At 37.9% G+C, this 14,670-nt stretch overlaps 4 protein-coding genes across 8 annotated transcripts in view; 3 read left to right on the top strand and 1 right to left on the bottom strand.

Annotated features, from left to right (window-relative positions):
• The window catches only part of LOC130989922 (uncharacterized), a 52,315-nt gene that overhangs the window by 27,934 nt on the left and 9,711 nt on the right, over positions 1 to 14,670 (top strand). The window lies entirely within an intron of this gene.
• Positions 179 to 4,007, bottom strand: LOC130989918 (2-oxoisovalerate dehydrogenase subunit alpha 2, mitochondrial-like). The gene is made up of 9 exons (XM_057914086.1): positions 3,609 to 4,007; positions 2,584 to 2,718; positions 2,304 to 2,486; positions 1,936 to 2,093; positions 1,388 to 1,487; positions 1,095 to 1,206; positions 843 to 982; positions 569 to 754; positions 179 to 455 (listed from the first exon to the last, which is right to left on the bottom strand). Exons 1-9 carry the CDS (start codon positions 3,852 to 3,854, stop codon positions 291 to 293), a joined length of 1,425 nt encoding a protein of 474 aa, XP_057770069.1. The 5' UTR covers positions 3,855 to 4,007; the 3' UTR covers positions 179 to 290.
• Positions 4,960 to 11,175, top strand: LOC130989911 (protein MODIFIED TRANSPORT TO THE VACUOLE 1-like). 5 transcript variants are annotated; one of them, XR_009090785.1, is made up of 6 exons: positions 4,960 to 5,449; positions 5,860 to 6,612; positions 6,826 to 6,981; positions 8,996 to 9,937; positions 10,135 to 10,239; positions 10,802 to 10,898. XR_009090785.1 is itself a non-coding variant. In XM_057914070.1 (5 exons), the coding sequence occupies exons 1-5, from the start codon at positions 5,243 to 5,245 to the stop codon at positions 10,841 to 10,843; spliced, it is 2,100 nt and encodes a 699-aa protein (XP_057770053.1). In that variant the 5' UTR covers positions 4,960 to 5,242; the 3' UTR covers positions 10,844 to 11,175. The 5 variants fall into 5 exon arrangements, 4 of the variants coding, with proteins under 4 accessions (XP_057770053.1, XP_057770055.1, XP_057770052.1 ...); XM_057914070.1 differs by lacking the exon at positions 10,135 to 10,239 and having other exon boundaries at positions 10,802 to 11,175; XM_057914072.1 differs by having other exon boundaries at positions 10,135 to 11,175.
• LOC130989920 (uncharacterized) lies at positions 11,808 to 14,546 on the top strand. Its single transcript, XM_057914088.1, has 4 exons — positions 11,808 to 12,495; positions 12,585 to 12,687; positions 13,853 to 14,061; positions 14,196 to 14,546. Exons 1-4 carry the CDS (start codon positions 11,909 to 11,911, stop codon positions 14,458 to 14,460), a joined length of 1,164 nt encoding a protein of 387 aa, XP_057770071.1. The 5' UTR covers positions 11,808 to 11,908; the 3' UTR covers positions 14,461 to 14,546.

Genomic DNA, 14,670 nt, shown 5'->3' with positions numbered 1-14,670 from the left:
TGACAAATATACATTCAAAAAAAATTACAATATCTTTTATATTATTATAAAGTATTTATTTTTAACATTTGTCTTCAAACCTTGTGATGTATTGAATTGAGATGAGGGGAGTAAAAAATATGTACATGTTATGAATTTATTAATGATGAATAAATTATCACAATTTTGAAAGAAAGAATAAGATAGAATATGATTTTTATCTTATGTCAAAATAAATAAATATACACAACCTTATATATATGAATTATTAAACCATCTTTTTCTAGGGGGATTATCAAACCAAACGAGCACTAAAACTGAAAGTGAGGATAGTCCCGCTGATGCCTTTGAACTGTCTGTCGAAGCGACTTCTCTTGATCGCGGAGGTTGGAAGGCGGAACGTCGTATACGTCCGTGAAAATTTCTCGTAGACCCGGCTTCTCCGCCTTCTCCGCAACTTGAATTGCATTCAGCACCTGTGTGACATTCACATGTTCAAAAACTACCTTACAACACTTGCACTGGATATGTAATGACTAGAGAGAGCATCAGACTAATCTTTCGCTTCGCCAGCTCGAGTAAACCTTACCTCCTGACGAGCCCAGCCCCGGAGCTCTGTGTCCGACTCACAGCTCCACCAACCTTGCATCTTGAGCCATTTCCTAAATCTACCCACGGGATCTTGAGCTGCTCTCCACCATTCTATCTCTTCAATTGGACGATATTTGGAAGAGTCATCGGATGTAGAGTGGTGTCCTGCTCGGTACGTGAGGGCCTGCGGATAAACGGCCAACTCAACTCGAAAGAACGCAAAAAGGGAAAGGAAATAAGACATTACAGTTTATAATAAGGTACTGTGAAACCTCAATCAGAACTGGTCTAGATTCAGAAATTGCCATTTTGCGGGCCGTATGAACTGCACTGAACACAGCTAGGGCATCATTACCATCGACACGAATGCCACGAATTCCATAGGCTTGGCCTCTAACAACGATACCATCACCTGCCCAAGAATTGAAGATTTCGTTTTTCTGAGAGTAGTGTTGAAGAGTGACAATGACTAATGAAATTTCTCGATTATTTTGTATATTCCTGAGCTATTTAACGATGCATACTTCGGAACTGATCACTAACTGGGGTGCTGATTGCCCATCCATTGTTTCGGCAGAAAAGAATAACAGGCGCCTCCAAGACAGCAGCAAAATTCATTGCAGCGTGAAAATCGCCCTACAGATTATCAACAAAACAACCAATATTACCATCCACTGCCGAATAATTTAAAATAGACGAGCTTCAAATTTTTGAAATGCAGTCATAACAATGACAAAATGCAGTATATCATATCCACGCCTATCATAGTTTCAACTAATCTCTATCGCGTGCTAAAGAGACGTGAGCATATATTTACCGTGCTAGTGCCTCCATCACCGAAATAAGTGATTGTACAGGCGTCTCTGCCTTCCATCTTTAAAGAATAAGCAGCACCAACGGCATGGGGTATTTGAGTACTACGAAACAATTACCACGTTGATTGATGAGCTGAATAAAGATAGCAACGGATAGAAGTAAAGAGAACACGAACACAAATACCAAACCAAAGAGGAATTATATTGATTAATCAAAAGACAAACTACAACAGAAGAGGAACTCTCTCTCTCCAAATTTGCAGCCAAAATCTTAAATAAGTCTTTATGAAGGATAGGCACTTCTTTATTTTCACAGCTTGACTTCCCCTACAAGGGAAGCCACGAGTAGATTACTAAGGAATCTTAAGGATAAAAGAGCTTGCTAACCCTACAAAGAAACCAACAGCCCAACAATGAAAGACAATTATTAAGATAACATCTTTTGAAATAATAAACACAGAGGCTACACACACGCTTTCGACTTCCCGCATAAACTCTATCCGCAACACAATGTAATCAAAATCGACAGTAGACAGATATTATGTCTTACGCAACTGTTGAAGCCACTGTGAAATAATTGTGCTTCTTAGATCCATAATGTGCCGGCATCTGCCGCCCTTTACAATTGTCGCCTATGTTTCCAAAACATTGGTTCGCAAGGTCTTGAAGCCCGAATCCCCTCCAAAGTAAAACTCCGGCCTCCCTATACTGCACAGGCCGTAACAACAAACCATATTGCACAACAAGTAAGCATAAACAACAGCAAAAGTTGAATATTTTAGAAGCAGAACCTCTCTCTCTCTCTCTCCCTCTCCACACACACTCACACACACATGTTTCCTGCATGGAGCATACATATGATTTGGGGAAGACGATGACATAAAATTGTGTGACTTGGGACTACTTCTAAGTTCTAACCTGAGGAAAGACGAAATCATCCATGCTGAGTGCAGCTGCGGATGCAATGTTTATGGCTTCTTCTCCCATGGCTGTAACATAGAACGATATCCTTCCCTGTCTTTGGGCTTCGTAGAAGATGGTATCGACAGTTTGAAGCATAACCATCTCTTTATACATCCTCACAGCAATGTCCTTGTCTATCTGGTTACAAAAACATCAGAAAAAATAGTTCCCGGATGCATTTATTGGCAACGAGGTTAGAAATCAAAAGCAAGATTCATATAGTCAGATGGTAGACCTCTACAAAATCGCTGGTTAGTAAGTGTCCGCTCTCATCAAGGACTCGGTAGCAATGGATTCTCTCTTCGGGGGCATCCGATAGGAATTTCAGTTCAGGGGTGAACTTAACTACTCCTCCAGGGAAATTCAGTAGCTAATAATTTTTGTCAAATAATGGAAAATTTATCAATATACATATACAAGTGGCAAAGCATTCAACAAGACCAAGTCAAGAACAGTAAATCAAGAAGCTGAAAAAATGAACTGCCAATTTTTCCAATAGAGCATGCTGTCAAAACACACATGCTAAGGAAGCCAAGTTTACTCTTTTTACCCCTTTTTATTGCATGTAAAATAGAAAAAGTATCAAGGGCAAAATGAAAAGTTTTGCATCAGTTTACCATGGACTTTTGAAATGGTACACTTATTCGAGAACAAATTTCATTTCCATATAGAACAATGATGGAAGGAGGGAGTATCTATTAAACCTGCAAGAAACTCACCTCAACAACATGACGGCCTAATAAATACTCCCTCCGTCCCACTCTAATAGGCTCACTTCGTTTTTTAGCACGGAGATTAAGATTTAAGAAACTTACTTTTCTCCTAAAAAGTGGTGTGGTCCACATCAATTAAGTATAGTTTTTTACTCAAAATGGAAAACGAGCCTATTCTATTCCAGTGGGACGTCCCAAAAAGGAAAACGAGCCTATTAGATTGAGACGGAGGGAGTAATAAATCTAAAAGTATCCGTAAATGGTCACAATCGCCAGAATCTAAAATAGCGAAATTTTTAAATGTCATGACCCACATCATAACTAAGCATAATACTCACATTGGATTATTTTTTTCAGTTCTCATCCAAGGAAATTCTACACTACTCTATTATATTCTATTCTAATCGCATGTCTTCTTTCACATGAACTCTCAAGAAAAGCAAAATACTTGTCACATCATTCATGATGGCAGCATATTATCCTTGATTTACAGTTGCATATTCAGGAATGAGGCGATGATAAATAAAACTATATTTAAAGAAGAAACCTGAGAATCGGCATTAGTGCTGATAGAAGCCAATTTATCAGCTTTAACAGACCCAAAACGACGACATACGAAATGGGTCGGGTCGTTACCCGGAGCTGCGTATGAGGTTCTTCCATCTTCAGTTAAAAGTGGAGGATTTTGGGAGAGACAAGAACCCAATGAGCTGAGGTTGATCATTCCTAAAGAAGACATTTTTGTTATGAAATGGGGCAAAAATTTGCCTGATTTTGATAGGTAGAGGGCCATTGGTTTCACCGGAGACGAGAACTGAGAGAGATAGATAAATACGCTCAAAGAAGTTTTGATTTTGGAGTTAAACTCCAATCAGTCGAAGAAGATTGGATTTGTAAATTGTAGTGAATTGAGTGGATTTGCTTGCCACGTGCGATTGATGTAAATAATTCCAAAGTTCTATACAAAGAGATATACTTGTATATTCATCGATTCATTTAACATGATCACTCCTTTTCTGATATATATATATATATAATTAAAAAAAAAACTTATTTTTCGGCACCCAAACTAAGAAACGCTTTATTTGTGAGTTAAGTAGGTGTCATCACTAATTTAATGTCTTAGTTTAAATTTAAAGAACAAGAAAGAAAACTTGAACGAATGAACCTCGACCACTTCATCATCTTGAATGAATTCGATTTCGTTCAAATTGATAGCTTCAAGAGCTGTAGCATTAAATACATTGAAGGATTGAGAAAACTAAAAAAATTTATAAGAGAAAAAGTTGGGATCAATGACAAATTTGATTGGTTGGTGAATCAATTGTTGAAGTTATTTTTCATCTTTTGAAGAAATAAAGCAAGAAACAAAACTTAAATTTAAAGAGACGAATAAATGGAAAAGAATAGACTGAAATGCAGTGTAAAGAAAAATAATGAAAGAAGTTGCAAGCAACAACTCTAGGTTTTTTTAGAAAAAAATGATGAAAAATCATACTAATATTTAAATTTTATTACTAATATAGGCGTGTGTATATCACGTGCCCTACATACATCCATCATGCCCCGACTCACTTCAGCACGCCCCCACTCAAGTTGGAAGGCTCGGTATTGGGGTGGGGCTCGTTGGAGTGCGGTTCGAGCCGCCGAACGAGCACCGCTATGAATCCTATGATTGTTTTTAAAATTTGACTAATTTTTAATATACTCTCTTCATCTTATAATTATTGGCCTATTTTTTAGTGTCTCATTAATATTGACCTGATTTTATTTTTTGTAATAATTTTATATTAAAATAATGTGATTTCACATATTTTTATATACTTTTACACTATAATTTTATTCTTCTAAATACTCATGTCAAAATTGGTCCAGCTAGCCGCCGCCACCAGAACTCACAATTTTTTTTAAAATTATTATTATTATTAAATTATTATTTTTTTGTACATTTCTCTTACAAAAAAAAAACAAAACAAAAACCCTTGAGAAACATCATCCCTTTCCGATCATTGATTTGTTCAATTTTTTGGTTGGATTCGTTCAATTTTGCGCAGGAAGACCAAATTCCACCCAAATTCGCCTCTTCTACGGTTCCAAGTTTGTCCTTTCAGTTTGAATTGATTAATTATTGAATTAATTTGATCAGTAATTGGAGCGGTTGCGTTCTGATCGTGAGGAGGAATGGAGCAGAGCAGGAGAGCGGTAGAGTCGTATTGGAGGTCAAGAATGGTGGACGGCGCCACGTCCGATGAGGATAAGGTGACTCCGGTTTACAAATTGGAAGAAATTTGCGATTTGCTGAGGTCGTCGCACCCCTCCATCGTTAAGGAAGTCTCCGAGTTTATTCTCAAGCGTCTCGACCACAAATCGTCTATTGTTAAGCAGAAGGTCTTTCATTCATTATCCCCCTTTTCTCCCACTTTCTCTCTTTCTCCCGCAATTGGTGCTTCTGATGATCAAACCAAATGTAATTATGATTTTGAGAACTGAAACTGTGATAACTGTTTGTGCATGATCCCTTGTAAAAACTTTCATTCAGTCTTGTGGAATTCTCCTTCTTCAAACGGGTTTTATGATTAATACAAATGTTGTTTTTTTAACCTAAATGAAGTTCTTGGTGCCATTTTAGATTACCATATTGTATGAATGTTAGATTAATAGGTATGGTCGACCCATTGAAGTTCATGTGAACCTTAGCTGCAGCTTCGTTGGATAGATGTTATGTGATTTGCCTGCATTACTTTTAGGCTAAAACATGTAAATTATCTCTGTTTTCTTTATGCATATTGTGTTTTCAGGCCTTAAGAGTCATCAAATATGCAGTGGGAAAGTCAGGTGCTGAGTTCAGAAGGGAGATGCAAAGGAATTCTGTTGCCGTACGCCAATTAATCCACTACAGGGGCCAGCCAGATCCTTTGAAGGGCGATGCACTGAACAAGGCTGTCCGTGAAACAGCACAGGAAACACTCTCTGTTTTATTCACATCGGATGAGAGCAAAGCTGCACCTAAAGAAAGTAAACTTGGTAGTCGAATTCAAGGATTTGGGAATACTAACTATGAATTGCCTTCAGAAGATAAAAGGTCCTTCATTAATGAGATTGTTGACATTGGAAGTGCCACAATCAAACAGGGACTGAGTAGTTTGGCACAGTCCCCATCTCTGAGAAAAAACAATGACACTGGGAGTTACAGAAGCCCAAATCTTCAGCGATCTTTGGCTCCGGAAAGAGATCACTCTGAAAGATATGAAGCAGTTGATTATAATACTGACATGCAAAGCTCTTCTCGGTTCTCCAAAAATGCTGGTTCTGGAAGTTGGGGCCAAGATCTCAGTGCGTCCCAGGCAGAAACAAGTGATGGAGTCTATGAATCAACTTATGGCACGAAGACTCGTGAGGAGAAACTGTTAGAGACAATTGTAACATCTGGTGGTGTGCGTTTACAGCCTCCTCGAGATGCACTTCATAGCTTCCTGATAGAGGCTTCAAAATTAGATGCTTTGTCTTTAGCACATGCAATCGAAACAAAGCTGAATTTACCTATGTGGCAGGTATGTTCCTTATGTTTCCTTACATGGCATGCAGTTCTGATGTTTTTATAGGCGCAGAAATGCCGAGCATGTTATTTTCCTAAAAACGTTGTATGCAATAACATCATTAAAGACGTTTAAAGCCTTTGTTTCTGTGTGAATTGCATATATCATGTTCTTTCCCAAGCAATTTGCATCCAAACCTCAACTGAATTATTGGAACTATTCATCCAGGTTCGCATGAAAGCCATTTGCGTCCTTGAGGCAGTGCTGAGGAAGAAAGATGATGGGAAGTTTTCTGTCATATCTTCTTATTTTAGTGACAACAGTGATGCAGTGATCCAATGTTCTGAATCCCCCCAAGCATCTCTGAGGGAGAAGGCAAATAAGGTAATATTTTATTGGAAGGCAAGAATATGTCAAAGTCTTAGGAGGTGATTGGTATGAAAGAATGAGATAGAAGTAGTATTTCACATTCATATGGTTAGTTTGTTTAGGATCAGCAATCTCCATTTTTTAGGAATCCATATTCTTTTTTTTTTTTAATTGGGGGAGAGGAATCCATATTCTTAAAGCATAAAGGATAATAATTCTCTGCTCCCCATGGGTGGTTCTTTTTCCCTTGAACCAAAAATATTAATATACAATACTTTTAGATATTATTATGCTTTATAGTAGTGTCTTATCATATTGAACAAAATAGTTTGACAATTAGGTTAAATAATTTATTGTTCTTTTTGGGATTTAATTTCCTCTTATTTTGTTCTCTAAATAATTTATATATATAGATTAAAATCAAAACTTATTTAAAAAAAAAACATTTATTGAAGAAAATGAAAATAGTACCAAAATGAATATAAAATATCGATGTTGGTAAAGGGTTAGAAATAATTATGTATGTGATATAAGTATTGACATCATTGTAAATTAACGGTGGTGTATGAAATCATTAGCTGTGGTGTATGAAATCATGTTAAGTAACTTTAATTCATTTTATACATTACTTAGATAAGAAAAATTTATAATTATTACCGCTTCTATGAATTTTTATGGAAACTAATAGATACTTCCTTTGTCCCTGAAAAATAGTTCAGTTTTGCCATTTCTGTACGTCCACAAAAAATAGTTATTTTCCATTTATAGATACTAGCCAACAACATAATACCCCTCAATATATCAACTTATTTACCTATTATGCCACATGGTGGGCCCCTTTCTCCACTCATAATACAATTAATTATCATTATTAGTACTATCTTTTAGGTGGGACCTTTTCTTCACTCACAGTACACCCAACCACTTTTATTAAAATTCGTGCCTTCCCCTTCTAGGACTTTGGGGACGGAGGGAGTATTTAAGAAAAAAGTACATCATAGTTTAGACACATCACAAAATATTCACGTCATATTGATGATATTTACTCACTGCAGTTTATTTTATTTGAAAATTTGACCTTATACAGTTATTCAATTTCAGCGATAAAAAATCAAAACTGGTATCTCTTTTCATTCTTCACTATGCAGACATACATAGCATTCAGTTCTTATCACCATTTCATTCCTAAATTTGTAGCTTATTCCTTCTCACCAGTCACCTCTTAGAGAATAGTTAATAGAATCACAGTTTTGCATCATCTCTTTCTTTTAGAGGTGCTATTTCAGCGCAACTAATCTAGGATATTATGTTGAAGCAAAAGTAAAGATGAAAAGCAATAATTGTCATAAAAAAATATATAAAGATTCAAGAACCAGTCTGTTTCTTGTTAAGTCCTCATAGGTTGTATATGGCTGAGCTTGTTTAAAGTCTGTGGATGCTGAAGCTTTTTAAACGTGATGGCAAATATTTTTAGTTGAAATGACAGTTTAAAGGTGTTTCCGAAATAAGATCTTTTTTCCTGAAAGAACTTTGGACTCCCTTACATTCCAAATTCATCTTATAAGCTCCTAATTTCCTATTGCGAGAATTTTAAAGATACATTCCAAAAGTCAAGCAAATATCAGGAGCTTACGAGCTCTCGTACATCTCATAAGTTGATATGAAAATTTCATCAGGTCAGCCAAACACCCTCTTTATTTTAATTTATCCACATGGCAGCTTCTTAGGAATGGGGGCCACTTCAGAAAGGTAGCAGTAACGTGCAGATTGGATCTGTCTTTTTTTTTTTTTTGAGGGGGCAGATTGGGTCTATCTTAATCCTGCATAAAAGCCTTAGGAGGATGCATGTAATGCAGCAGCATAGCTGGTTGATCTTTGCTGCTTCATGAATTAAGAATTTTAGGTTCTGAATGAACGCTGTAGTAGTTGTCTGATAAGACGGGATGCAAACTTCTTTTCTGTATCCTACAGTTTGGTCTTTTTTGTTTAGTTTTCAGGTACAATAAACATATGATCGTTGTCCGTGTAGGTATTGAGTCTTCTGAGTGGTGAAAAAGGTGGTGGAGGAATCAATCAAGTCGAAAGATCAGCTCAGCCTTTGATGATGCCAGACTTGCTAGACACCAGTGATTCACACGATCTTATGGGCGTGGAAGATTCTCAAAAAGCTGATGTTCAGCCAAGTACTTCAACTGTAGGACCTTCTAATGCTCCACTGATTGATGACTTATTGGGGGACAGTTTTGGTGGTGGTGACAACACCAACTGGCAGAAGGTCGACGATGACCCATTTGCAGATGTCTCCTTCCATTCCAGTCTTGATAAGGACCATGAAACCGATGTCTTTTCTGGCATGGCAGTTAACAAGTCGGTAATTAAGGATGCCCATGTAGCAGCTAATAGAACTGAATCCGCATCTTTTGACTTTTACAACTCGACATCCCAGGAGCTTGAAAATGCTGGAAAAGATGTTAATGACTTGATGAGCAGTTTGTCAATAAATAGAAACGAACCATTTGAAAAGCAAAACGGAAGCACTACTAAGAAAAGCCCAGAACATGTTCATTCAGCGTCCAGTATTCCCCAAGAAAATAACATTCATAACAGCATCTTGAGTAGGGAATTCACTTCTCAAACTGCAGGGATCAATGTAGCTCCCATGTTCCCTTTGGGGGCCATGGGTTATAATTTTCCATCAGGGTTGATGTTCAATCCCGCATTAGCTTCTCATGCGATGAATAATATTGCCATGGAGAATATCTTGGCTCAACCCCAGTTCCTTGCTGCAATGTCCAACTTTCAGCAACAAGGGTATCTGCAATCAAGTACAGGTTTTAGCGCTGCTGGATCTGATATAGGAAATTCTTCGGCCTTTCCAGATGTTTTTAATTCTACCATCGCTACCCAACCTCCGACTTCACTAATGAATGACTCAAAAAGAGAGGACACTAGAGCATTCGATTTTATCTCGGTAAGTTTGAGCTTCACTATCTATCATTACATTATATTGCTTTTCAGTTGAGCACTTCAAATCTTTGACCTTGGTGGGTTTATAAATGCTTAGGTTTTAGTTAATGTCATTCAATCTTAGCAGTATATTCTATCCTTTGCCAAGTGTATGCCTTTTAAGTTCCCACACGTCTTCAAATGACATACCTTCATTTGTAGCATGTTTGCAGGATTTAGATACTAAATAAATAGCTGCTGGAATTCTATGAAAAACTTTCCATCCTCTAGAGGAAGTCTTGGGTGCACACATGTTTCATTTTTGGTGTGAGTGAGCTTCTGTGACTTATTTATTTTGTTTTGAATGTTACGCTTGGAGATGTGTACAAGCTTGTTCTGGAAATATCTGATCTTGGATTGCCAATTACTGATAGAGATGGGGTTATTTAGTGGCTTGACCTAGGATGACGTTTTCTGCTTTGCTACATGCAGTAGCATAACTCTTCTTCCGTAGTTTTCAAACTTTTTTGTTAAATATCATACTTTTTGGCAACATACGAGCCACATAGGTCACAATCTAATAGTTACGTTAAGAGACTGACTTAAGAACATGTCAGGAGTGCTCGTAAAATGAAGGCTAGTGTAATTAGACATGACCTTGATGATATCATAGAAACTAATCAACTTACTTGAGGTAGCTCATTTTTTGAAACTCTACTCACATCCAGCTCAAGCAGTATACAAGGTATTTTGAGCTGGCTCAGTCAGCTATGACCTCATGGAGCTGGGTTATCCGACTCTAGGTCCTATTCAAATTTACGAAGACCTACGTCCTGGGAAACTTGTTCAGATTAGATTAATACGGGGTAAACTTTTGTTCATGTTGCAGGATCATCTGGCTGCAGCTCGCGACCCAAAGCATGTAACGTGAGTATTTCAGTGAATTGTCTGAAATGGAGCAACAACTCACCTGGTTAATATTGAAACTTGAATTGAGAAAAGAAAATAGTTGGGCATTGTTTCTGCTTTCGGCAAAGGATCAGTCAGAAAATGGGTGAAGTTTCCGTTAGCCGTGATGTTGAATGGGTACGAAAAGGTTTCGGTATCTTTGCAGCTATAGTTTTATGTTCTTTGTCATTTGAAAAAAAAATGAATTAGAATTTTCTAGTGAGTTGCCCTGAGTCATTACTTACCAAGGTAAAAAAATCATTACTGTGTGATACATATTCTTTCATGGAGATTGATAAGTCGGGGGTTAAATTATTTCTGGCTCCAAAATTCCTAAATTTATTGATGTCATCTGGCATTTTGCGGTGTTGGAGGGCTGTGTTTACATAATTGTATGTTACATTTCCCTTTTTTTCTGCCGCATCCGGATCCAGATGAATAGGTGTTTTAACTTTTATAGTGTCTAAATTAGTAATGTTGTAAACAAATTGCGACTAGGGTTGTAAACAAATTAAATATTCTTGCTTGATTGGAAAGTTTGATATTCGTATTCGAAATTATTCGATTTGTATTCGATTAGATTAATATTCAGATTCGAATACGAAAACATGATATTCGGAATTTTTAATTTTGCATAGTAATTCACCAGTTGCACCATTAGAATATCCAGCGTGGCGAGATCGACCAACTAGAGAAACGACATCGTTTTCTTTTAGCTTATACGACGTCGTTTCTTTCATGAAACACAATTTGTCCCTTCCCATTCTCAAAGATTTTTTTTTTCTTTTAATTAACATATCATAAAGTGATTGTTAAATAATTTGATCAAAATATATCACTGTGAAAATATTAAGAACGAATATTTAGGTGATGAATTATTATGTAAAATTAAAAAAAAAAATCGTGAGAAACATTCAAGAAAAATTGAAATTTGGTGAATTTACAGAAAAATAACCAAAAAAAAAAACAAATTGGTATATGCTTCGCAGGCAACAAAATAGATGGAAGAAATTTGAGGGCGTCGGCCATCCAACCGAAGCTCCCACCAATGGCGGCTTCCGCTCGCATTCTCCACTCCTCCTACCGCCGTCCTCCCACTTCACTCCACCCTTTCCACCTCCCTCGCCGCTCACGCCAATACGTCCCCTCCCCACACCGATCCCCCTCTCCCTCTCTCATCCTCTCCCACAACCACTCCCCCAAATTCCACTCTTTCAATTCATTCCCCGTTTTCGCGCCGCCCAATTTCTCCATCGCCGGCGGTTACCTCGACCGCCTCCTATTCGGCCCCGGAAACTCCCCATTCAGCTGGAATTTCGCCCCTGTGCCAACATCTATTGATCAGAGAAACAGGATCGGCGTTAGGGTTAACGAACCGGAGGTTGCGGTGGTGATGCTGGGGTGGCTGGGGGCGAAGCCCAAGCACCTGAGGCGGTACGTCGAGATGTACAACGCAAGGGGCATTCACGCCGTTACGTTTGTTGCTTCTGTCATGGATGTGCTGTCGTTTGATTTGGGGAAGAAGCTGGAGGAGAGGGTGCGGAGTCTGGCCGATGAGCTCGCGGCGTGGCTCGATCGGGGCGTCCGCGATCGCTTCTTGGTCTTCCATACCTTCAGCAACACCGGCTGGCTTGCGTAGGTCGACTCTTTAGTTGGCGTCGGTGTTTGAAATTTCATGCTTTCGGATTTATTATTATTAGTATTATTTTGGTTTTTGAATGCAGGTATGGTGCCATTCTTGATAATTTGAAGGATAGGCAGGATTTGTTGGAGAGGATTAAAGGATGTGTAGTGGATTCAGGAGGAGACCCTGAAATCGATCCCAAGGTTTGTGCTGCTGATTGTTTTTGGTGCTTGAGGTTTATGCTATTTCTCAGTAAAAATGTGATTTTATTTTGTATTTACTGGTTGCTTGATGTTGGATGACTTAACTGATTGTTTTTGCCTTGTTTTGGTAGTAGAATTTTTTGTTGTTGTGGGTAAACAATATTAATGAAATACAAACAAATACATAGTACTAGGCATAGGGCATACCCCAGGGAGAATACCTCAAAGAGCTGGGTGCGGGAAACCCAGCGAACTCAGGAAAAGGGAACCTTTCGCCTCGTTAAAACCTTCTGAATAAAACCTCATACATAGTGCATATTCCCCATTATTTTCTCCCTTTTACATTGCTATGTATTTCTTGATTTTAGCTTTGGTGGAAAACAATTTTCATCAGTTTTTAGTGTTTAGTGTCCATATTTGTAGCTGTTGCACTATGTGGGGGTGTTTACTTGTAGCGATAGGATGGATCGTAAAAATAATCTAAGCTAATTTTCCACTTACCTTGATGGATTGATTAATTTTGAACTTGATTGACCATCTTATCCTTTAGATACTCGATCATATGCTTTATCAATCTATCCTATTACTCAAAGTAACATTTGCTAGAATAAGATATTCTCTATCTTTCTACTACTATCTTTGACTACAACTTGGAACTTGGAAATTGAGGAATAATCATCCTTTTAGGTTTAGAAGATATGCATATAAAGATGTGGTTAATTGTGAGTTTGCATGTTCTTTTTTTTCCATGACATGTAACATGCTCTAGAAAATGGTTCATGCTTGAGGAAATCTTAATGGAATTTAGTTGCTAACTGTGCCTTTCTTTTCCTCTTTATAACTGGACACATAGGCCGTGGATTTTCGGGTTCGCATGTTACTAATTATATGTAAACTTTAGTGGTTAAGTAATTCTAATTCTCGTCTTGTGGGTTAGAAACAACTGAAGGATAAAATGCAAAGCGTGATTGTTTAATCAAACAAAGATCCCTTCAATTTTCATCATAACACTTGAGGCTTTTAGCATATGCCGTTTATGACAAATTGTATCTTAATGCATTATACTTCGTATTGAGGTCTATGACAAATTGTATCTTAATGGATACCTTATTGACTGGTCTGGCAAAATATGCCTGGCAAGAAAATGATTCTTTGAGTGTTTCAGGTTTGGGCAGCTGGATTTTCCACGGCTTTGCTAAAGAAAAGCAGCTCAGCTACTTATCCTTCCACGGAACCAGTTGGAGGAACTCAATCGGGAAGTGGGAAGAACGGATCACAGATAGAAGAGAAGAAGTCCTTTTCTATTGAAATCTTGCTGTTAGGTGCATTTGAGAAGCTCTTCTCCTATCTTCTTTTCTTGCCCGATGTAAACAGGTAAAAGCTCGTGCTCTCTCAATAGCTCAATTCAAAACACGGGTAGCATATAGCCTTTAGGTTTGGTTTCTCTCGTGAATAGTGAAGCGACTGAAAAAGGTGAAACATGAAGGACTGTTGCTTTTGTGTAACAGGAGGCTGCGAAAGATCATATCCATCCTCTCGACTAATCAGCCTCCGTGTCCACAGCTTTATCTGTATAGTACCGGAGATAAGGTGATCCCATTTCGAAGAGTCGAGTCGTTCATGGAGGAGCAGGGTAAGACTGGGAAACATGTCTTCTCTTTTAATTTTGGATCATCTCCACATGTGGACCATTATCGGACGTTTCCTGATATGTATGCTTCACAACTCGACAATTTTTTGAAAGAATGTTTGAGTATGGTAGGGAAATTGTAGAAACCAAGACTGCTTGAACCTTCGGCTGACTAAGAAAAGGCTTTTCAAATCCATAGGGAAATGAATTTATTTACTCATGTTTTAAACGGCTTTCTCAACGGTATATATATGTTTTGCCACCATAAATGTCTACACATACATGTATGTTTCTGTTTTTCGAGGAATGATACGCGGCGAGCACCTTTTATGAGCACAATTCACGTATAATCC

Source organism: Salvia miltiorrhiza, chromosome 6, assembly GCF_028751815.1.
Source record: "Salvia miltiorrhiza cultivar Shanhuang (shh) chromosome 6, IMPLAD_Smil_shh, whole genome shotgun sequence".
Lineage (NCBI taxonomy): Eukaryota > Viridiplantae > Streptophyta > Magnoliopsida > Lamiales > Lamiaceae > Salvia > Salvia miltiorrhiza.
Note: the sequence above shows the minus strand (reverse complement) of the source record. Positions and strands in the feature narration are given on the sequence as shown.